Source organism: Trichomycterus rosablanca, chromosome 6 (assembly GCF_030014385.1).
Source record: "Trichomycterus rosablanca isolate fTriRos1 chromosome 6, fTriRos1.hap1, whole genome shotgun sequence".
Classification (NCBI taxonomy): domain Eukaryota; kingdom Metazoa; phylum Chordata; class Actinopteri; order Siluriformes; family Trichomycteridae; genus Trichomycterus; species Trichomycterus rosablanca.
In genome coordinates, this window is record NC_085993.1 from 17,433,741 (window position 1) to 17,459,301 (window position 25,561).

The following is a 25,561-nucleotide window of genomic DNA, read 5'->3' on the forward strand; positions in this document are numbered from 1 at the left end:
GCTGGACTCCGGCCCTCCGGAATCACAGTTGGGTGCTAAAGGGGCACAATAAGTTAGGGACTAAATTCTTTACGAAAGAGGAAGATATAAGAAGAAGAAAAACGCAAGACGTATTGTTTATACAAACATTTTCTTTCTTTCCATAATTATTTTATACTATTCTATGCTATAGACAAACATTTAGAGTAAAGATTTAAAAAATCAGACTACATTTCATATAAATTACAATATATCAAACAAGAAGAATGATATATAAAAGGCCATAAACACAACAGTAATCTTCAATATCACAACATACATAATTATCAAAATCATTTAGAAATACTTTTGGAAATAATGACACCTACTGGAGAATGTGCAAACAGAAAACAAAACAAAACATACCATACAACACGTAAAAGAACACGACAAATATAATATTTAATGGTAATACCAATCTACTTTAAATACCTTATATACACCGATCAGCCATAACATTAAAACCACCTCCTTGTTTATACACTCACTGTCCATTTTATCAGCTCCACTTACCATATAGAAGCACTTTGTAGTTCTACAATTACTGGCTGTAGTCCATCTGTTTCTCTGCATGCTCTGTTAGCCCCCTTTCATGCTGTTCTGCAATGGTCAGGACCCCCACAGGACCACTACAGAGCAGGTATTATTTAGGTGGTGGATCATTCTCAGCACTGCAGTGACACTGACATGGTGGTGGTGTGTTAGTGTGTGTTGTGCTGGTATGAGTGGATAAGACACAGCAGCGCTGCTGGAGTTTTTAAACACCTCCTTGTCACTGCTGGACTGAGAATATTCCACCAACCAAAAACATCCAGCCAACAGCACCCCGTGGGCAGCGTCCTGTGACCACTGATGAAGGTCTAGAAGATGACCAACTCAAACAGCAGCAATAGATGAGCGATCATCTCTGACTTTACATCTACAAGGTGGACCAACTAGGTAGGAGTGTCTAATAGAGTGGACAGTGAGTGGACACGGTATTTAAAAACTCCAGCAGCGCTGCTGTGTCTGACCCACTCATACCAGCACAACACACACTAACACACTAACACACCACCACCATGTCAGTGTCACTGCAGTGCTGAGAATGATCCACCACCTAAATAATACCTGCTCTGTAGTGGTCCTGACAATTGAAGAACAGAGTGAAAGCAGGTTAAAAAAGTATGTAGAGAAATAGATGGACTACAGTCAGTAATTGTAGAACTTCAAAGTGCTTTTATATATTTACATTTTCATTTTCAGCATTTAGCAGACGCTTTTATCCAAAGTGACTTACACAATGAGCTGAACACAATGAGCAATTGAGGGTTAAGGGCCTTGCTCAGGGACCCAACAGTGGCAACTTGGTGGTGGCGGGGCTTGAACCGGCAACCTTCTGTTTACTAGTCCAGTACCTTAACCACTGAGCTATCACTGGCCCTATATAGTAAGTGGAGCTGATAAAATGGACAGTGAGTGTAGAAACAAGAAGGTTTTAATGTTATGGCTGATCGGTGTATGCTAAACTCATTGAGGATAACATTTAAAAAAAATTAAAATAGCTTCAAATAGTTTTCTGATACATTTAAACCTACATCATATACAAGCAGTTTTTTCCAAATTAATTAATTATTTTTTGCATTTTTCCTCATTTTCCTCCTAATCTAGTCATATCCAATTACTCGATTGCATTACGCTTCCTCTCTACTGATGCTAATCTCTACTTTTGATTGAGGAGAGCTGAGACTGACACACACCCCCTCCGACATGTGCGCAGTAGCCGACTGCATATTTTTACCTGCACGAGGCGAGTTCATATGCGCGTCAGCTTTGTGTACGGAGAGCCACACCCTGATTAACGCATAATTCCTCCACCCTGTGGGTGTGGCTCTCCATACACAAAGCTGATCCACATGTGAACTCGCCTCGTGCAGGTAAAAAGATGCAGTCGGCTACTGCGCATGTGTTGGAGGGGGTGTGTGTCAGTCTCGGCTCTCTTCAATCAGACATGAAGATCAGCCTCGGTAGAGAGGAAGCGTAATGCAGGCGCCATCAATCAGCCAGTAGAAGTCGTAATTGCATCAGTTATGAGGTCCCGGCTCCGGCTCCCACCCTGTATGAACAACAGCCAATTGTTGTTCGTGTAGTCGCCCAGCCTGCCGAATGGCAGAGCTGAGTTTCAAACCGATGAGTTTGAAATATCAGCTCTGGTGTGCTAGCACGAAATATTTGAGATATTTCTAAAACTAAATCACATGACCTGCATTGCAAATTATCTTTCCCACTTAACTCATCACACTGTACTTGTTAGGGCGGCACTGTGGCTAAGTAGGTAGCACTGTCGCCTCACAGCAAGAAGGTCCTGGGTTCGATCCCCCTCTGTGTGGAGCATGTTCTCCCCGTGTTCGCGTGGGTTTCCTCCGGGTGCTCCGGTTTCCTCCCACAGTCCAAAGACATGCAAGTGAGGTGAATTGGAGACATTAAATTGTCCATGACTGTGTTCGATATAATCTTGTGAACTGATGAATCTTGTGTAATGAGTAACTATTGGTCCTGTCATGAATGTAACCAAAAGTGTAAAACATGACATTAAAATCCTAATAAACAAACAAACTATACTTGTTAACTTTTAAAATCTTAATCTCTTAGGAATTAAATAATAATATCCATAGCATAACTGCTGAAAATGAAACTTGTTATTCTTAGTTTACAGATTTATGATTTTCAATCCTTCCATAGACACATCAAAGCATTCAGACAATGAGAGAGCTTCTCTTGAGACGTATCTCCCGAGTTGAAGGCTGTGCAGGACTGGACGCTCTTACTCACAGGCGATTTTACCATCAAAACTGGAAAGTGCAATAGCAAAGGCTTGCACCGCACACAGAGGGTAGTTATAATCCAGAGTGAAGGCATCATCCGCGACTCTGCCAAACTGCATCACGATGTAGTCCTCTGTAATCAGATTACATTCACTTAATGTTATGATAATAAATAACATTTCATGTCATCATATTTTTTACTTATTACCTTATTGTTACTCATTTTGCAAGTTTTTTATTCAGTGGATTCAGAATGTGTTTAGAGTCTGTGACGTTTTGCACACTTTATTGTGTTGTAGATTTCATTTTAAATGGTTATAATTGTATGTAATTAATCCTGTTTGCTTTTGAGGACCCACAATTTAGACAACATTGTGTTGACAAAAACAAAGCCATTTATTCCAAGCAACTGTAGCAAGGCATAGATCAGGGCAAGGATAATAATTAAGATCTGAGACTTTCACTGTTCCCAGAACCACAGTGGCCTCAATAATCTTGAGATGAAAGGAGCTTAGCACAACCTTGAACTTTCCTAGAGTGGGTCGTTCGGCCAACTTGCCAAATTGGGCATCAGGGCAAATACGTTCTCTGTCAGGGAGGTTAAAAAAGAACCCGGTGATCTCAAAGAGAGCTCCAGAATTATTGTGTGGAGAACCTGATAGACAGACAACCATATCTGGAGCGCTCAATAAGTCAGGCCTTTATGGCAAAGTTGCAAGATGGAAGCCACTGTTAAGTTAAAGGCATATGGCAGCCCTCTTGAAATTTACTAAATAACATGTAAAGGACTTTAGAAAATGAAGACAAGTGGTGGCAGCAGTAGACTATGCATGAATAATGGAATAAATGGTCCAAATCCAAATGTGGAAAGCTTGTAGAGCTATACATAAGAAGACTGGCAGCTAAAATTGATGTCAAAGTGAAAAAGAGATTTCATGTAATTAATTTGATTAAAATGAATTGTATTTTCATCAATTGCTTTATCCTAGTCAGTGTCGCTGGGGGTCTAGTTTCACCAGTAAACACTGGGTGCAATACAAGAATACACTTAGCAGGGTGTCAATTAATCACATAATTTGGCCACCCCCACCATATAAAGAGCCAATCATATCTGTGAAAAGACCCAAGCTTCTAGTTTCTTATTCAGTTTTTAATTTTTCAGCGTCATCATAGATGATTATGTGATGTCTGATGGGCTAACATGTGCTTCCTCTAACACATGTACAGCCAGCTACATCATCTTTTCAAACTAGTACCTTATTGTTCAGCTCACCTTCTTATACATACATAGAATAGAATACTAACCAATTCCTGTAACATTCTCACCCTAATTAAAATGAGAGACTAGGCTTCTATCTTTTCTAGACACATGATTATGATTATGGATAGCTATCTACTGCCAGAATTTTAGATAAATAGATAGATTTAACTTTATTGTCATTGCTCAGTACAAGGACAGGGCAACAAAATGCAGTTAGCATCTACCAGAACTGCAAATAGTAGCACTGTACAAATAACAGAGAATAATACTAAACTTATATATGTATGATTAATATACAATTACACTATAGCTATATATGGTATTATGTCTGGTACATAGTACTATATACATAATAGTAATAAAGATAATAATAATAAGCAGCATATTAATAAAAATAGGATTAGTTTGGTATGTATTATAATAATAACATTAATAATAATAATGTGTAAAATAAATAACTATGAAAGTGTAACTATAACTGTAAGAAGACGCTTCTAAATAATTACACATATACAGATATATATATATATAGCCTATATAATGCCTTTATCTGTCATATATACATTTAAAGGTGTACAGTACAATGAAATTCTTTCTTCACATATCCCAGCTTGTTTGGAAGCAGAGAGGATTAAGTGCCTTGCTCATGGGCCCAACAGTGGCTGCATGGCAGAGCTGGTACTCAAACTCTCAACCTTTCAGTTGATAGCCCAAAGCCCTACCCATTAGGCTACCACTGTCTACCACTAAAGTGCAGGTGCAATTGATAAATAATAAATAATAGGTCCAGTGTGTAGCCTGGGGTGTTGGTGGTGTTAGCGGTGTAGTGTGGTTTTTAGTAAAGTAATTAAGGTGGGATAGAAACTGTTCGTGAGCCAACTGGTCCTGGCATGTATGCCCCTGCATCTCCTCCATAGGTAAAACCATAATGTCTCAAAATCTCTAAACAATAGAGCAAACAGTTTATGGTTGCATAACGTGGTGTTATCTACCAGCTTTTTTTTTTAACTCTATGCCTGAAAGCTCATTAAATTTCAGGTTTTTCCTGCTCCCAACACACCTGATTTAGCTCATGAGCTAAAATAAACGGGACCAGAGAATGTTGTTAGCCTTCAGGACTGATGTTTAGAAACCCTGCTTTAGACCACAGTAAAATAAATGCTTACGGTCTTTGTTGTGAACAATCTGGAAGTTTTTGACAGAGGCTTGTGTGACTCTGCCATTGAAGTTAAGCACGTGTGATGAAGTCTCCTCATTCCACACAGGCGTCTTGTTACGAAGCTCAATTAGGTTCTCCATGTTCCTATTCTGGTGTCGAGTCAACAGGCCATCGGTTTCCTGTAAAAATGTGAAACGGGGTGAACCTAATGTCACTACATATTTGGTGTTTTATAAGTAATATAAATGGCTGACAAATTATGGTTTTCTTTTTAGGAAAGCTGTACAAAAGCAAGCCAACTGTACAAAGCACTAAAACCATTTATACCAGTAAGCTACAACTACGTTTTTTTTTTCTGTTGGTCAGTGCAATTGGTAAACCAGCACAGAATATCCTAATTAAAGTACCATGTTATATTTGGCACATACATGGCTTGAGGTGCTGTTTTATGCTGCTTTGTAGCACATAGTATGGCACACACCTCAATAACATAATTCATACAGGTAAAAAGGTGACCATGTGAGTTGGCAGAGTTGGCATGTACAAACCAAGGTTTGGGCTAGATTTATGTTTTAAAATATGCAGTGGGAGAAATGTCATAAAAAATCTTAATTCCACCCCAGTCAGGACTTCACGGCAGTGCAGTGGGTAGTGCTGTTGCTTCACAGCAAAAAGGGCCTGGGTTTGATTCCCTGGCTGAGTGTTCAGAGTCCTTCCTGTGAAGAGTTTGCATGTTTTATCGGTGTCCCAGTGGGTTTCCTCCAGGTGCTCCAGTTTCCACTCACAAGTCCAAAGACATGCAGTCAGGCCAATTGGAGCTACTAAAATTGCCCTTAATAAGATTATGTGGACTGATGACCCGTCCAGGTTATTTCCTACATTTTACAGAGTAAAACAGAACCACTGCAACTGTGACCGGAAAAAGTGGTGGTTAAACAAACAGTGAATTAATTAATGTTCAACATATGTTGTATAGTTTTAGGGCCATAAAAGGTTAAAAGACATCAGGGGGCAGTAAATGATAATGGTGGAGTGTAAATACTACTAAATTAATTATGACGGTTGGTTTTGCTTACATTGCGTGGTCTGATTGGTACTCTCTCGCCATCCTTGTTCATGCCTGGGATGATGACAGTCATTCGTCTTGGACCCTTCATTCCTAACACATTAGTCTCCTAAAAGAGCAAAAAATGAATTGTGCACTAATTGGTAGAGTCATTATAATATTAATAAGCATTTAGCATCAAGTAATGGTACCAATGTAGTCTTACATATATAATGGCTGCTAGCTCCTGCCTTGCATTTGACATGTCAGGAAGGGCTCGGTCAGGATGCAGTGCATTATCAAATACTGTGAACTTAGTGCCCATTAGATTAGATCTGCAAAAAGTCATACAAATTAAAGTGTATTAAATAGTCAATTTAGCAAGTACTGTTTAAATATTTCAATACATAGATTTCTAGTGGTTTTAAGTTTTTGTCTCAAGACGCAAGAAGAAAATGATAGACATGCAATTCAACTGCCTTACTAGCGCCATCTGTTGGTGGTGTATAAAATTGCATTGCTTTCTTTACATTTACAGCATTTAGCAGACGCCTTTATCCAAAGCGACTTACAGTGCAGTCATAGTATACAGTCTGAGCAATTTAGGGTTAAGGGTCTTGCTCAAGAGCCCAACAGCAGTAATCTCGCAGTGCTGGGCCTTGAACCAGCGACCTTCTGATTACAAGTCCAGTACCTTAACCACTAGGCTACAGTGTGCCCTGTAGTTCGGTTCTTTTGGTCCAAACCAACCAAAGAAATGATACATTGTTAAATTTTAGTTCTGGTTTACCTCGCATTTACACTCATTTAAAATGAAAAAGTGACGTATGATGCACATATGACGTATTTTGCGAGCCTGTCGCCATGTAAGTTTTATATAACACAGTACACTGAGAATGTGTATACCTGGTGGTATTTTACCAACTAGAAACACAGCAAGATGTAGTAAAATGGATAAAGAAGTAAATACAGTGCCAGAAATTCCCCCGCTGCACACCAAAGAAGATACAGTAGACCCTTGACACACATCACATTTCAGTAGAGTACGTGTGCTGTACCATACACCATATTACATTTCCTTCTTTAATAAAATGTATCTACCAGAAACAACAACAGCTCTCATATTTCTCTATTATTTCCTTCTTTAATTCAATACTGTTGTATTTTGTAGGTGTAATTGCACGAAAGAAAGAATACTTTACTCAGCGGACTTCCTTCTTCTCTCTCACTCACTGCCCCCTCTGTCTGATACACAGTGACACCTACTGGCTGGAGTAACAACACAACTATGCTTTCTCTGCACCTTATTTGGGGACATTTTAATATAGAATTTTATATATAGAAATATAAAGAAAACACTGGAAAAACACCATCTGCTGTCCGCTCACTGTATATATATATATATATAGAGAGAGAGAGACGGTCAGAGTCAACTTGTTCGAGACGTCATGTGTTTCACGAATTTCGGTTCGTAATCCGAAATTTGTTCATACGTTAAGTTGAAAAAGATCGTTCGTAACCCAAAATGTTCGTATGGTAAACTGTTCGTAACTCAAGGGTCTACTATGTTTTCTTGTGGTGCATTTAGTGTTGCATTTTGTCATGTGTTTATGGCGGCACCAGGGTTTGTTTTAATCAAACAAGTATAAACAAGTATAAATACAACAGAATTCTGTTGAATCAAAAATATTTTTCTGCTGTAGGACAAAAATATAGCAAATAGTGTGACTCTACTGTGAAGTAAGAAAAACAACTTACCTCAATTTTCCTATAAAGTTTTCACCTCCTCTAGAAAGATCAGTGGGGTCAATTGAGATCAGGTAATTAGAGGTTGTGCTCTTTTTGCGTTTTCTCCCGGCCAGCAAGAAGACCTGCTTTAAATGAAACCCATTTTAAGCATGACACAAATATGCATCTTATAAAAATCTTAAAAGCTTATTCTGAACAAGAGTCTGACATGTTTTGTAGAATGCTAAATATTATAGTTCCATACATAGTGAGTTATCTACAGTATTACATAACATGACTAACCTTTTTATCATTGTCTAGATGAAGGTAGTAAGTAGGATAAAGGCCTCTGTCCATTCCTCTCTTGTCCCGGGTCACCTTGCATTTTACTGTAACACCATGTTGTGCTGGCTGAAGAACAAACTCCTCCAGATCATCAAACTCAATGATGGGTGAAGGGGCCCTTTCCTCCTAAAAAACAGAAAGCATTATCATACTAGCATTAAACTAAATCACCTAACATCCAATATTTTGTAGTATTAAATGTCATGTTCACTCTGAATAGTCAATTTCCATGCAAATGGTCTCTGTCTTATTTGAATTGAAGGTCAATGAGATATTCATGAGATTCATTTCTATAAGTATATATATACGTATATATACAGTGGGGTCAAAAAGTATTTAGTCAGCCACTGATTGTGCAAGTTCTCCTACTTAGAAAGATGAGAGAGGTCTGTAATTTTTATCATAGGTACACTTCAACTATGAGAGACAAAATGAGAAAAAAAAATCCAGGAAATCACATTGTAGGATTTTTAAAGAATTTATTTGTAAATTATGGTGGAAAATAAGTATTTGGTCACCCACAAACAAGCAAGATTTCTGGCTCTCACAGACCTGTAACTTTTTCTTTAAGAAGCTCTTCTGTCCTCCACTCGTTACCTGTATTAATGGCACCTGTTTGACCTCGTTATCTGTATAAAAGACACCTGTCCACAGCCTCAAACAGTCAGACTCCAAACTCAACCATGGCCAAGACCAAAGAGCTGTCGAAGGACACCAGGAAGAAAATTGTAGACCTGCACCAGGCTGGGAGGAGTGAATCTACAATAGGCAAGCAGGTTGGTGTGAATAAATCAACTGTGGGAGCAATTGTAAGAAAATGGAAGACATACAAGACCATTGATAATCTCCCTTGGGGTCAAGATCTCATCCCGTGGGGTCAAAATGATCATGAGAACGGTGAGCAAAAATCCCAGAAGTACACGGAGGGACCTGATGAATGACCTGCAGAGAGCTGGGACCAAAGTAACAAAGGCTACCATCAGTAACACACTACGCCGAGAGGGACTCAAATCCTGCTGTGCCAGGCGTGTCCCCCTGCTTAAGCCAGTACATGTCCAGGCCCGTCTGAAGTTTGCCAGAGAGCATATGGATGATCCAGAAGAGGATTGGGAGAATATCATGTGGTCAGATGAAACCAAAATGGAACTTTTTGGTAAAAACTCAACTTGTCGTGTTTGGAGGAAGAAGAAAAACCCAAGAACACCATACCTACTGTGAAGCATGGGGTTGGAAACATCATGCTTTGGGGCTGTTTTTCTGCAAAGGGGAAAGGACGACTGATCCGTGTTAAAAGAAGAATGAACGGGGCCATGTATCGTGAGATTTTAAGCCAAAACCTCCTTCCATCAGTGAGAGCATTGAAGATGGAACGTGGCTGGGTCTTCCAGCATAACAATGATCCCAAACACACCGCTCGGGCAACGAAGGAGTGGCTCCGTAAAAAGCATTTCAAGGTCCTGGAGTGGCCTAGCCAGTCTCCAGACCTCAACCCCATAGAAAATTTGTGGAGTCTGTGTTGCCCAGCGACAGCCCCAAAACATCACTGCTCTAGAGGAGATCTGCATGGAGGAATGGGCCAAAATACCAGCTACAGTGTGTGCAAACCTGGTGAAGACTTACAGGAAACGTTTGACCTCTGTCATTGCCAACAAAGGTTATGTTACAAAGTATTGAGTTGAACTTTTGTTATTGACCAAATACTTATTTTCCACCATAATTTACAAATAAATTCTTTAAAAATCCTACAATGTGATTTCCTGGATTTTTTTTTCTCATTTTGTCTCTCATAGTTGAAGTGTACCTATGATGAAAATTACAGACCTCTCTCATCTTTCTAGGTAGGAGAACCTGCACAATCAGTGGCTGACTAAATACTTTTTGGCCCCACTATATATATATATATGTATATGTATATATATATATATATACAGTGTATCACAAAAGTGAGTACACCCCTCACATTTCTGCAAATATTTCATTATATCTTTTCATGGGACAACACTATAGACATGAAACTTGGATATAACTTAGAGTAGTCAGTGTACAACTTGTATAGCAGTGTAGATTTACTGTCTTCTGAAAATAACTCAACACACAGCCATTAATGTCTAAATGGCTGGCAACATAAGTGAGTACACCCCACAGTGAACATGTCCAAATTGTGCCCAAAGTGTCAATATTTTGTGTGACCACCATTATTATCCAGCACTGCCTTAACCCTCCTGGGCATGGAATTCACCAGAGCTGCACAGGTTGCTACTGGAATCCTCTTCCACTCCTCCATGATGACATCACGGAGCTGGTGGATGTTAGACACCTTGAACTCCTCCACCTTCCACTTGAGGATGCGCCACAGGTGCTCAATTGAGTTTAGTCCATCACCTTTACCTTCAGCTTCCTCAGCAAGGCAGTTGTCATCTTGGAGGTTGTGTTTGCGGTCGTTATCCTGTTGGAAAACTGCCATGAGGCCCAGTTTTCGAAGGGAGGGGATCATGCTCTGTTTCAGAATGTCACAGTACATGTTGGAATTCATGTTTCCCTCAATGAACTGCAGCTCCCCAGTGCCAGCAACACTCATGCAGCCCAAGACCATGATGCTACCACCACCATGCTTGACTGTAGGCAAGATACAGTTGTCTTGGTACTTCTCACCAGGGCGCCGCCACACATGCTGGACACCATCTGAGCCAAACAAGTTTATCTTGGTCTCGTCAGACCACAGGGCATTCCAGTAATCCATGTTCTTGGACTGCTTGTCTTCAGCAAACTGTTTGCGGGCTTTCTTGTGCGTCAGCTTCCTTCTGGGATGACGACCATGCAGAACGAGTTGATGCAGTGTGCGGCGTATGGTCTGAGCACTGACAGGCTGACCTCCCACGTCTTCAACCTCTGCAGCAATGCTGGCAGCACTCATGTGTCTATTTTTTAAAGCCAACCTCTGGATATGACGCCGAACACGTGGACTCAACTTCTTTGGTCGACCCTGACGAAGCCTGTTCCGAGTGGAACCTGTCCTGGAAAACCGCTGTATGACCTTGGCCACCATGCTGTAGCTCAGTTTCAGGGTGTTAGCAATCTTCTTATAGCCCAGGCCATCTTTGTGGAGAGCAACAATTTTATTTCTCACATCCTCAGAGAGTTCTTTGCCATGAGGTGCCATGTTGAATATTCAGTGGCCAGTATGAGAGAATTGTACCCAAAACACCAAATTTAACAGCCCTGCTCCCCATTTACACCTGGGACCTTGACACATGACACCAGGGAGGGACAACGACACATTTGGGCACAATTTGGACATGTTCACTGTGGGGTGTACTCACTTATGTTGCCAGCTATTTAGACATTAATGGCTGTGTGTTGAGTTATTTTCAGAAGACAGTAAATCTACACTGCTATACAAGCTGTACACTGACTACTCTAAGTTATATCCAAGTTTCATGTCTATAGTGTTGTCCCATGAAAAGATATAATGAAATATTTGCAGAAATGTGAGGGGTGTACTCACTTTTGTGATACACTGTATATATATATATATATATATATATATATATATATATATATATATATATATATATATATATATATATATATATATATATATATATACACACGTATATACACAGTATATTTAGCATAAAGATGTTATGCTGTGTAACAGTTGGTATCATGTGGATCCATTTGGTAATGAAAAAAAAAGAGGACACTGCTACATTGGAAATAAATACTGATAAGAACAAACATTTCCATTTTTTATCATGGAATAATGATTGTACAGTGGTACCCTGAAACTCAACGTCAGTTGGTTCTGCGAGTGGTGTTGAGTTTAAAAGGTGTTTAGTTTTAAGGTATTTTTTCCCATAAAGTTAAAAATCAATCAAAAATACAATAAAACCTGCACTTTACATTTACTTCTTTATTGTTTCCCTATGCTTCTTAACTAGTGGAACTAGAGAACTTATAAGCAGTAATAAATAAGAGAGGTTTAGTGTTTCTATGTCGTTCTTTTAATACATTAAGTTACTTTTTTTTAAATAAGCGTTTTAGACTCACTAAAAAAGCTGATTCTTACAATTTCTCAGAACTTCGAGCTGTAACACAAGTTTAAAAGTGAAACAGTGAGGAAAATCCAGATAAACACAGACACGTGGAGCTTTCGGAGTGAATTTGATGATTATTCCACACAAATGCAGATTCGTCTCATCTTCGCATGACGTTTTGCCGCACCGCTCAAGCCAAGTGCTAAACAAAGCAGCAGTCGCATACACGTTGAGTTTAAGGAAATGTCGAGTTTAAGGGTACAAATTTTTTGACGATGTTTGTTGAGTTTCAAAGATTTTGAGTTCAGGGGACATTGAGTTACAAGGTACCACTGTATTTATATAACCAGATATAAAAAATATGTACAACTCGCCATTTACAGTACCTTTTTTCCCTTTTTGCCTTTTCCCTTTTTCTTTTTTTGAGTCACATCAGAATCTGACTCATCACTTTTTTCTGCTTTTGCAGAACCTAAAGACAGACAACATCAATAATAAAAGAGAATGCACTGATGTATTTTTGCACGTCTGTTGTCTTTACATATAACCCAATAAAAATTACTTGAGCACAGTAATATAGTACACAATTGTTTTTTCTCCTAGTTCTATTCCCAACAGAACTCACTTTTAGGCTTTTTAGACTTCTTGTCCTTGTCTTTGTCTCCAGCTGCTTGGAACATTGAAGCTGGGTTTGAGCTGCTTTTCTTTTTGCTCTTGCTGGTTTTGCTTTCTAGTTCACTCTCATCTTCACTGTCAGATTTGGCAGCTGGTGTCAAAATGCATTGCATCAACAACACACAAAATATAAAGGAATATGAAATTCACACAGAGGTATTTACACACATACAGATCATTTGAAGAGAGACACCAAAACATACACTTATTGTCTGCTTGTATCACTTTTAGTAGCAACAACTGCAATTACTGGAGATTATATTCAACAGAACCAACGTCAGGGCGGCATGGTGGCTCGGTGGATAGCACTGTCGCCTCACAGCAAGAAGGTCCTGGGTTCGATCCCCAGGCGGGGCAGTCCGGGTCCGTTCTGTGCGGAGTTTGCATGTTCTCCCCGTGTCTGCGTGGGTTTCCTCCGGGAGCTCCGGTTTCCTCCCACAGTCCAAAAACATGCAGTCAAAGTTATTAGGAGACACTAAATTGCCCTATAGGTGAATGGGTGTGAGTGTGTGTCTGCCCTGCGATGGAATAGGCCCCCACGACCCTAATTAGATAAGTGGTTAAGAGAGTGAGTGAGAACCAATGTCCTCCAAAATGTTTTTTCTTTCAACTAATCAGTCTACAGGACAACAGTACAAAGGCTTTGGCATACGTGGCACAAGCTTTTATATTCCTTAAGTCAGCAGTAGTATTTACCTTGTAACTATTCTGTGGATACCTTTTTTGCAGATCTGTTTTTAATGGTGGGACACTTGAATAGTAAGGCCCACAGTTTCTTTTCTGTTTGCTTTAGTTTTTGTGGCTTGCCATCAATGCACATTTGGAGGAATTTTTATAGACCAGCCACTTCTGGAAGATTCACCAATGTTTTAAGTTTTCTCCATTTAGAGATACTGACAGTTAATGTAGTTCACTAGAGCCCCAAAGCAATAGAAATGTAATCCTTGTTATGTGTATGGTTGTTAACAAAATTTAAACTTATTTTACATTGCAAGGAAGGGGCAATGGGTAGCCTGTGAGCCTAGTAGTAGAGCTTTTGACAATTAATTGAAAGGTTTAGAGTTTGAATCCCAATTCTGCCATGTAGTCGCTGTTGGACCCTTGAGCAAAGCCCTCAACCTTCGGCTCCAGGAGTGCCGTATAATAACTGTTGCTGCGCTCTGACCCCAGCTTCCAAACAAGCAAGGATATGCAAAGAACGAATTGTTGTACTGTATACCTGTATATAAAACAAATAAAGGCATTCTGTTCTATTTGAGAGAAATGATTTTTAGATTCACCAGGGCTGACAGTCATTAAGCTCAGATGTGCTAATAATTATTACATTTAATACAACATTTAATTACAACTAAATGGCTAACTAATTTTCTCCACACAGAAACATTCTGATATAATTATTAAAAAGTGTATTTTGTTTTTACTCAGGTTATCTCTGTTTTATATTTAAATATGTCTGAAGATCTGGTCCAGTTTTATGTAAAGTGAACAAAAATGGTTATGGCTTTGTACTGAAGCAAACCAACCATTTAATATATACAATTACATAATTATAAAACACATTTTCAATAACCTTTCTTTTTACTCTTGGTCTCAGGTTTGTCTCCATTTATCTGGAACATGGAAGCCGGCTCCTTCTTTTTAGTCTTGGACTTTTCGTTACCATTCTTGTCCTCTTTGTCATCTAAATAAGGTGGTTGACAAATAGTTACAAGAGAGTAACAAGAGAACAATGTAAACACATTACTGGAGACTTCAGAAAACTAACAGATATTATGCAATACATTAGTTTGTGGTGTTTTCAAGCATCAGATGGGTTTACAACCGCTGGGTGTTGACAGAGTGATACATTGGCTGTGCATTTTGAAGCATACTCATGCAGCATTGCATCAGTACCATATCCACCAGAAAAACATAGTCAAGCATGTCAGTAGAAGACCACATCAGAATTCACTTCTATCAGCCTAGAATGAAAAATCTAAGGCTACAGAGGGTGGAGGATCACTGATAATGGATAAGTAAAGATTGAAAAAATATGAGGCCTGGTATTTTATAATGCTTTTTCGCTCACCATTGTTTTTTTTGTTTTTTTTTTTTCTATTTTTCCAACCTTTCCCCCCAATTTTCTCCCCTAATCTAGTCGTGTCCAATTACCCCGATTGCATCCTTCACTGATTCAATCCTCCACCGCTGACTGAGGACGCTTCTCAACTGACACACCTCCCTCCGACACATGCTCAGTACAGACTGCATTTTTCACCCGCACAAGTTGAGTTCATATATACCGATCAGCACTGTGTACGGAGAGCCACACCGTGATCCGAGTCAAGTCACGAGTCTTTAGGCTAGAGTCCGAGTCAAGTCACGAGTCTTTAGGCTAGAGTCCGAGTCAAGTCACGAGTCTTTAGGCTAGAGTTCGAGTCGAGTCACGAGTCTTTAGGCTAGAGTCCGAGTCAAGTCACGAGTCTTTAAACTAGAGTCCGAGTCAAGTCACGAGTCAATATAATATACACAAAACATATATTGGTAATGTAGCGTAGAAATAAACAAATAATATGTAAGTTCAGATAAAAAACAACAACAGATTAGTGACTGTATTTTGCTGTTTTACTTCGTGCCTCTACTTTCCTAGGTACCAGTTACAAGCTTAAACTGACGTTTTGTTTTCATTGCAAATTACAGCACAGCGGCCAAAATCCCAAACACAGCAAAAAATCCATAATACTGCTTACCACGTACTACATTACTACGTTCCAGATGCTATTAAATTTATAAGTGTGCTGTCCCATTAGGAATATAATCTGTTATTTTGTAAATAACCTCCAAACTTTTCCCAGTTGTGAAGTAAAACACGAACTCGTTAGAAAGCCAATCAAGCGTTTCATTGACAATCATTTGTGTGATGCTGCAAACTAAATACATGCAAATAACAGCATTTCTTACTAAAAACTGTCTGATTGGTTCAGAAAGAGGTTCTTACAATCATTAGCGGCAATTCTGTAGGAGGGTTTCATTCACATTATCTGTTACTGTGTAGTGCACTGCGTAGGGTATTCCACCATTTTAACTCGGACTCTGGTGCAGGCATCATTAATCAGCCAGCAGGGGTCGTAATTGCGAGGACCCATGATCCGGCTTGTCCCTAACCCTATGAACAACAGCCAGTCGTTGTTCATGCAGCCGCCCAGCCCAGCTAGCGTTTCAATACGATGTATTCATAAAACCCAGCTCTGGTGTGCTAGCGTATTTTACCGCTGCGCCACCTGAGCGGCTATTGCTCACCATTGTTAAGAAGAGTATGACTAGACCATTTTTCTATGGCCTCTCAATAACAAGATGCTTTTCCTAGAAAAATGTTTATTCAATGTCTGTTTCCACTTTTTTGCTCTATTTTGTGTAAACTTTAGAAAATGTTATTCATAAAGGTTTCAGATCAGTCATTTCTGACCTACTTGAACCAGCCTATCAAGCAGCAGCCACCATGCCACTGCCACTCACAGTAACATCACATTTTTCTTGTTCTGACGTTTAATATAAACATTAACTGGAGCTCTTGACACCTTTACCATAAAGTGTCTGATTAATTACTAAAAACTTTTTACACTTCATCACATCTAGGTGATACACTTATAGAAAACACTGAATGACTAAATAATCTCACTACCTCAAAATAAGAGACCTGATTCCAAATCAGTTATGCAGTCTCCTCAGGAAATCAAGCCTGGTTTAATCCTATTACACTGCCAAAACCTAATCTTTTCCAAAGACATGTAATCCACAACTTTCAACTGTACAATGCAATCTGAGAAAGGTTAGAAAATCGATTATAAATGCATACCGATCAGCCATAACTTTAAAACCACCTCCTTGTTTTTACTCTCACTGTCTATTTTATCTGCTCCACTTACCATATAGAAGCACTTTGTAGTTCTACAATTACTGACTGTAGTCCATCTGTTTCTCTGCATGCTTTGTTAGCCCCCTTTCATGCTGTTCTTCAGTGGTCAGGACCCCTACAGGACCACTACAGAGCAGGCATTATTTAGGTGGTGGATTATTCTCAGCACTGCAGTGACACTGACATGGTGGTGGTGTGTTAGTGTGTGTTGTGCTGGTATGAGTGGATCAGACACAGCAGCACTGCTGGAATTTTTAAACACCTCACTGTCACTGCTGGACTGAGAATAGTCCACCAACCAAAAATATCCAGCCAACAGCACCCCATGGGCAGTGTCCTGTGACCACTGATGAAGGTCTAGAAGATGACCAACTCAAACAGCAGCAATAGATGAGCGATCGTCTCTGACTTTACATCTACAAGGTGGACCAACTAGGTAGGAGTGTCTAATAGAGTGGACAGTGAGTGGACATGGTATTTAAAAACTCCAGCAGCGCTGCTGTGTCTGACCCACTCATACCAGCACAACACACACTAACACACCACCACCATGTCAGTGTCACTGCAGTGCTGAGAATGATCCACCACCCAAATAATACCTGCTCTGTAGTGGTGCTGTGGGGGTCCTGACCATAGAAGAAGAGAGTGAAAGCAGGCTAAAAAAAAGTATGTAGAGAAACAGATGGACTACAGTCAGTAATTGTAGAACTACAAAGTGCTCCTATATGGTAAGTGGAGCTGATAAAATGGACAGTGTGTGTAGGTGGTTTTAATGTTATGGCTGATAAGTGTATAGTTACACCTTTAAATCTGTCATGGAAGTGAATGTATAATTAATGATCATAAAAGGGGGGTAAACACTTAGAATGATATAGTACATGAATGATATTGAACATGAGGCTCACCTTTAGCTTTGGATTTCTTCTCTTTTTCTTTGTCTTTGCCATCAGAACTGTCTTTTGGAGACTTTTTTTTAATCTTTTTCCGTAATGCCTTTTCTTCTTCACCATCATCATCATTTTCCTCAGTTGAGCCTAAATCATGTTAAACATAAATGCATGTTCCAAAAGTGTAAAAATCACTTCAGACAAGTATGAAGAATTATTATGTTGCCATGTGCTGTAAACACATCATTATTAAAACATCTCACTCTTCTTCTTTGAGGCACTTTTGGTTTTCTTTTTTGGTTCAGGCTTGAGTGGAGATTCCTTCTCTTTCTCCTTCTCTGTTTTCTTTTTCTTCACTTTTTCACCATCTGTTTGAATGTTTTAAAATTCTGTTACTTCAAGCTTAATTATGTTATAAGAGGTTGGTTTGTAATAGACTGTTGCATGTTGAGCAGTGTGTGTGTGCGCGCACTATTTTTGATCTTACTCTGGGTGGCCGGGCTGTTCTCAGTTGATATTTCTTCATTTTTCTTGCTCTTGCTCTTTTTGGGTTTAGCTTCTGATCCATTGCTCTCTGCTGTAGGAGACTCAGCCTTCTTCTTTTTGGGCTTCTGTTGCTGGTATACTGATGGATCAGATGATGCAAACTTATATATATAGTTTTAAACAGTGTAAGAACAACTTGATTTAATGAAATAAACAACTAATGGAAGGAGGGAATTAACAAAGGAAGAAACAACCTAACGGAGGGAAGAAGGAGGGATGGAGTAAATGAATTAGGTTGTATGTTTCTATCCTAATAGTAATAAATGAATGCACAAAGGATAGAACTTACCATTTAAAGTAAGCACATGCAGTAAGGGAGCATAAACAAAAGCAAGTAAAACAAATAATAATTACTATATCAATGTTTTAATTTTTTATTTCTGTATTTTTTTGGTTTGTGAAATTGTATGTTAGTTCTTAAGAAAGTTAATCATATTTAACATTGCAAGGAATGATTTTATTTAAATGATGTTTAGATGACAGTACTGGCAGTAATTAATCCCAGGTGTATAGTAGGTACTTATAAATTTATCAGATGACAACACTATTCAGTTTTTACTTAAAATTACCTAAAATTAGGTGTTTTACTTAGGTTGTATGCTTCTATCTAAACAGTACTACATAAAAGAACAAACCTAAGAACGTACAATGTAAAAAAGTACTGTTTACTACAATTATATTACAACAATTGGCTTACTTTTTTTACAGACCGGAAAGGTTGGGATATTTTGCAAAATGCTACAAAAGGATCTGTGGCTGCTCAGGTGGTGCAGCGGTAAAACACGCTAGCACACCAGAGCTGATATTTTGAAAAAATGCGTTGATCAGGGTGTGGCTCTCCGTACACAAAGCTGATCCGCATATAAACTCTCATGCAGGTGAAAAGACACAAACTGCTACTGCACACGTGTCAGAGGGAGCGTGTGACAGTCTCGCTGTCCTCAATCAGCAGTAGGAATCAGCATCAGTAGGGGGAAGCGTAATGCAATCGGGTAATTGGATATGAGTAGATTCAGAGGAAAATTGGGAAAAAATGCAAAAAAAAAAAATCTGTGATTTGTTAACTGTCCTCAACCTTTGTTTAACTGACAAAAGTAAATTATTTTTACTGTTTTGACTGACTAACTTGATTATATTTTCTAAATATATACATTTTGAATGCAATACCTGTAATGTACAAGTTTGGATTGGTGCCAAATAGTAGTTAAAAGTTTATAGAATATTCACGTTTGCACAGTTTTGAAAAATCCACAATATGCTTGTGAATTGGTAAAGGAGGCTCAGGCAGGTTTGCAGTCTAGATCAGTCCTGTATTGAAAATGTATGGCGCTTCTTGAAAAGAAGAAGATCTTAGACTGCAAAAATTATCTAATATATGCTTCATTAGTTTTCTATTAAATACTTAAACCTTCCAGTTTTGTGGACTCCAATCTTGTGTCTTGGGTAGCTTAGGTCACAGGACAATAGATTGAGGAAGGTTCCAGGTTCAGATTCTGGATAAGACTGTTACACGTTTCCCAAAGATGAGCTGGGACTTATTGGTATATTTGGAGCTCCATTAAACGAATGCTAGAGGTTTACAACTTGATTCTTCCTATACTACTGTATTAATATTACAGTCAAATAAAAACAATACATGTGAATCTTATCACTAAAAATGTCATTTTGCCATTTATTGACAAAACATTACACCACATTTACTAACTCTCCCTCGTGCTAAGTTCCCTCGTCTCCCTCGTGCTAAGTTGCATTCAATACATTTTGAATGCAATACCTGTAATGTACAAGTTTGGATTGGTGCCAAATAGTAGTTAAAAGTTTATAGAATATTCACGTTTGCACAGTTTTGAAAAATCCACAATATGCTTGTGAATTGGTAAAGGAGGCTCAGGCAGGTTTGCAGTCTAGATCAGTCCTGTATTGAAAATGTATGGCGCTTCTTGAAAAGAAGAAGATCTTAGACTGCAAAAATTATCTAATATATGCTTCATTAGTTTTCTATTAAATACTTAAACCTTCCAGTTTTGTGGACTCCAATCTTGTGTCTTGGGTAGCTTAGGTCACAGGACAATAGATTGAGGAAGGTTCCAGGTTCAGATTCTGGATAAGACTGTTACACGTTTCCCAAAGATGAGCTGGGACTTATTGGTATATTTGGAGCTCCATTAAACGAATGCTAGAGGTTTACAACTTGATTCTTCCTATACTACTGTATTAATATTACAGTCAAATAAAAACAATACATGTGAATCTTATCACTAAAAATGTCATTTTGCCATTTATTGACAAAACATTACACCACATTTACTAACTCTCCCTCGTGCTAAGTTCTCCTATAGGTAATTTTAGTGAACCCCAGGCAATTTTGGATTCTTCCAGGTTCTAAAACTATAGTTGATTGTGCTGTGGTGTGCATAGTATCTGAACCATCAAAACCTAAATGTAAAGCATTCTTCTGAGTAAGTCATTATTTTGGGTCAGTACATGTTAAGCTCTTGTGGTTTGTAGTCATGTTACCCTAAGCCATGCAATCAGTTCCTCCCCTCTCTCTCTCTCTCTCTCTCTCTCTCTCTCTCTCTCTCTCTCTCTCTCTCTCTCTCTCTCTTTTACTCTCTCTCTGTGGTATCCACTTAAGAGGCCATTTGATCACCACTATTAATACACTCAACCCTCGACAATCCCCTGTGGCACAGTTTCAGACCCAGATACAGTCTACCAACCCTTAGGAATTATGTGAATGAAAAAAAAGTCATTATTTTGGACATATTATAACACAAAAAAAATTAAAACATTTTGTTATGCAACAAATCCCAGAATGGTCTAAAATTTATTTATATAGTTGTCATAAAAAAAGTCTAATCAGCAACTACAGTGCACATAAATGCTGCTAAAATAAATTCTAAACAGTTCAAATAATGACTAAAAAATAACGTAAAAATTACAATCGTTTTTGGGTTAGTAGTTTGGGCAGAGTGTGATTATTATCACCTAAATAATGAGCAACTATTGTAGAAATACAAGTTTACTATGTGTACAAATACTATTTTCTGAAATTTAAAATGCAATAAAAATTGAAATCTGTAATTTGTTAATTCACTCGAACTTCTATTAAGACAAGAGGGCAAAGGAACAATTTTCAGTGGTTTCAATGCTGAACTTAATTATATTTGTTAAATATTAGCCAATTGAGAAATTGATACCTGCAACACTCTCCAAAATAATAGGGACAGAGGTGTCATTTTGGAAGATACTGTTGCAGTTTTTGAAGTAAAATTTTTTGCCTAGGGCGGCATGGTGGCTAAGTGGGTAGCACTGTCGCCTCACAGCAAGAAGGTCCTTGGTTTGATCCCCAGGACGGGGGGTCCAGGTCCTTTCTGTGTGGAGTTAGCATGTTCTCCCCGTGTCTGTGTGGGTTTCCTCCCACAGTCCAAAAACATGCAGTCAGGTTAACTGGAGACACTGAATTGCCTTATAGGTGAATGGGTGTGTGTATGTATGTGTGTGTGTCTGCCCTGCGATGGACTGGCGCCCCATCCAGGGTGTTACTGTGTGCCTTGCGCCCATTGGAAAGCTGGGATAGGCTCCAGCACCCCCCCCCTCGCAACCCTAATTGGATAAGCGGTTAAAAAAGTGAGTGAGTGAGTGAGTGAGAGTTAATTTTTGCCCATTCTTGCTGAATACAAGATTTGTGCTGCTCAACAGTCTGTGGTCACCGTTGTCTGATTTTTTTCTTCATAATGTGCCATATATTTTTAGTATGAGACAGATGTGGACTGCGGGCAGGCTAGTCAAGCTCTCACACTCTATGTCTATGAAGCTACATTGTTGTGTGCAGAACTTGTGCAGAATGTGGTCTGGCATTGTCCTGCAGAAATAGACATGTAGTTTCTAAAAAAAAGCGTTGCCTATGGCAGCATATGTCTCTCTAAAATAACAACGTAAGCCTTCACATTAATGCTACCTTCACATACAGTGTATCACAAAAGTGAGTACACCCCTCACATTTCTGCAAATATTTCATTATATCTTTTCATGGGACAACACTATAGACATGAAACTTGGATATAACTTAGAGTAGTCAGTGTACAGCTTGTATAGCAGTGTAGATTTACTGTCTTCTGAAAATAACTCAACACACAGCCATTAATGTCTAAATAGCTGGCAACATAAGTGAGTACAACCCACAGTGAACATGTCCAAATTGTGCCCAAATGTGTCGTTGTCCCTCCCTGGTGTCATGTGTCAAGGTCCCAGGTGTAAATGGGGAGCAGGGCTGTTAAATTTGGTGTTTTGGGTACAATTCTCTCATACTGGCCACTGGATATTCAACATGGCACCTCATGGCAAAGAACTCTCTGAGGATGTGAGAAATAGAATTGTTGCTCTCCACAAAGATGGCCTGGGCTATAAGAAGATTGCTAACACCCTGAAACTGAGCTACAGCATGGTGGCCAAGGTCATACAGCGGTTTTCCAGGACAGGTTCCACTCGGAACAGGCTTCGCCAGGGTCGACCAAAGAAGTTGAGTCCACGTGTTCGGCGTCATATCCAGAGGTTGGCTTTAAAAAAGACACATGAGTGCTGCCAGCATTGCTGCAGAGGTTGAAGACGTGGGAGGTCAGCCTGTCAGTGCTCAGACCATACGCCGCACACTGCATCAACTCGGTCTGCATGGTCGTCATCCCAGAAGGAAGCTGACACACAAGAAAGCCCGCAAACAGTTTGCTGAAGACAAGCAGTCCAAGAACATGGATTACTGGAATGCCCTGTTGTCTGACAAGACCAAGATAAACTTGTTTGGCTCAGATGGTGTCCAGCATGTGTGGCGGCACCCTGGTGAGAAGTACCAAGACAACGGTATCTTGCCTACAGTCAAGCATGGTGGTGGTAGCATCATGGTCTTGGGCTGCATGAGTGTTGCTGGCACTGGGGAGCTGCAGTTCATTGAGGGAAACATGAATTCCAACATGTACTGTGACATTCTGAAACAGAGCATGATCCCCTCCCTTCGAAAACTGGGCCTCATGGCAGTTTTCCAACAGGATAACGACCCCAAACACAACCTCCAAGATGACAACTGCCTTGCTGAGGAAGCTGAAGATAGAGGTGATGGACTAAACCCAATTGAGCACCTGTGGCGCATCCTCAAGTGGAAGGTGGAGGAGTTCAAGGTGTCTAACATCCACCAGCTCCGTGATGTCATCATGGAGGAGTGGAAGAGGATTCCAGTAGCAACCTGTGCAGCTCTGGTGAATTCCATGCCCAGGAGGGTTAAGGCAGTGCTGGATAATAATGGTGGTCACACAAAATATTGACACTTTGGGCACAATTTGGACATGTTCACTGTGGGGTGTACTCACTTATGTTGCCAGCCATTTAGACATTAATGGCTATGTGTTGAGTTATTTTCAGAAGACAGTAAATCTACACTGCTATACAAGTTGTACACTGACTACTCTAAGTTATATCCAAGTTTCATGTCTATAGTGTTGTCCCATGAAAAGATATAATGAAATATTTGCAGAAATGTGAGGGGTGTACTCACTTTTGTGATACACTGTATATGCAGATCACCCATACAGTAGGCACTGATGTACCCTCCTGCCATAATAGATGCCCTTTTTTGCACTTTTCATTGGTAACAGTCTGGGCGGTCTTGTATCTAAAATCCAATGTTTTTCCAATAACAGGCTGAAACACTTGTCTGACCATTGTCTTTTGGTCCATCTCAGATAACTTCAAGCCCAGAGAACTTGCCAACATTTCTGTGCAAAATTATTAAATAGCTTCCTCTTTGCATGATACAGTTTCAGGTTGCATTTCTTGATGCAGCGGCAGACTGTGTTAAGTGACATTGATTTTTCAAAGCACTCCCTAGCCCATATGGCTATGTAAATCATGGTAGCGCGACGGTTTCTCAAACAAAACTGCCTGAGGGTTTGATGATCACACACATTCAGCAGCAGTTTCTGGCCTTGGCCTTTATAGGCCAAGATTTCCCAGAGTCCAAACATCTCCAAACATACAGGGCAAGACTGAAAACCAACACTGAATGTTTTGACCTTCATAACACTTTATAACTGACATGGCTCTGTAAGGAATATAAGCACATGGGCTTATAAAGACTTTGGAAAACCCTCTTTATTAAACACAGTTTTGTTTTTGAAGCCTTAAATGCATGTTAAGACTCAACAACATGAAGTGAAAGCCTTATATCAGCAACATCCCAAAATCATGCAGAACTCTCTGATTAAACTCTTAAACTCTTCTGAGACTGAATGATGCGTAGAGGAAACGTGCGCTGTGGTGTGATGAGTCCACCATTCAGATTGTTTCTGTAAATAAAGGACATCATGTTCTCTGGGCCAAAAAGAAAAAAGGACCATTCCAATTGATACCAATGCAAAGTTTAAAAGCCAGTGTGCCAACTGCATGGGTAATGGCCTACTCTGTGTAGGCACCATTAATTTCAGAGAGGTATGTAGGCATTTTGGTGCAACATATGATGCCATCTGCCATTTGGTGCCGTCTTTTCAGTTTTCTTGATTATCCCTGCTTGTTTTAGTAAAACAATGCCAAGTCACAGTCTGTACATTGTTACAACAATGTGGCTTATTAGTTTGTACATGCTGGTAATAGACTGGCTGACCTGCAGTCCAGATTTGTGTCCTGTTAAAAATGTGTGGTGCATTATTAAGTGCAATATACAACAACTGAAACCCAGGACTGTTTTGGAATTGCTGTTGTATTACGATTAAGTATACTGATACTTACAAAGTTATATAAGTCAATTGCTCCTGGTTTTTTATTGTAGTTGCTTATTGTAACAACTAGATTCACTGTTCTTATAATGCCTTCATACAGATTTTCCATTTAACCATAATGGCTAGGATGGTTTTCTAAACAATTTAAATGATAATTTAAATATAGCATTTCAGTTATTAGGACAAACAATCAAGCCAGACCTACAGACCTGAATTTGTGTAGTTTAAATAACAGTTTAGGAATATTAGAATGAAACCATTCCAAAGTATTTTTACTCTTTTGTCTCTCTGTGAGAATCTGATACTGTGTTCTGCCACTGATGATAAACAGAAAGAAAACTGAAGTACACCTACAATATCTTATATACATAAAAGAACTTACCTTGTCAGTAGACAT

At 39.3% G+C, this 25,561-nt stretch overlaps 1 protein-coding gene across 1 annotated transcript; it reads right to left on the bottom strand.

The window, feature by feature from the left end:
* Window positions 1-2,821: 2,821 nt before the first annotated feature.
* On the bottom strand, window positions 2,822-25,561 carry LOC134316325 (tubby-related protein 1-like). Its single transcript, XM_062996684.1, has 13 exons — window positions 25,547-25,561; window positions 18,342-18,465; window positions 18,118-18,222; window positions 17,873-18,001; window positions 14,643-14,753; window positions 13,023-13,163; window positions 12,784-12,869; window positions 8,319-8,486; window positions 8,046-8,161; window positions 6,514-6,622; window positions 6,319-6,417; window positions 5,250-5,421; window positions 2,822-2,955 (listed from the first exon to the last, which is right to left on the bottom strand). Exons 1-13 carry the CDS (start codon window positions 25,559-25,561, stop codon window positions 2,822-2,824), a joined length of 1,509 nt encoding a protein of 502 aa, XP_062852754.1.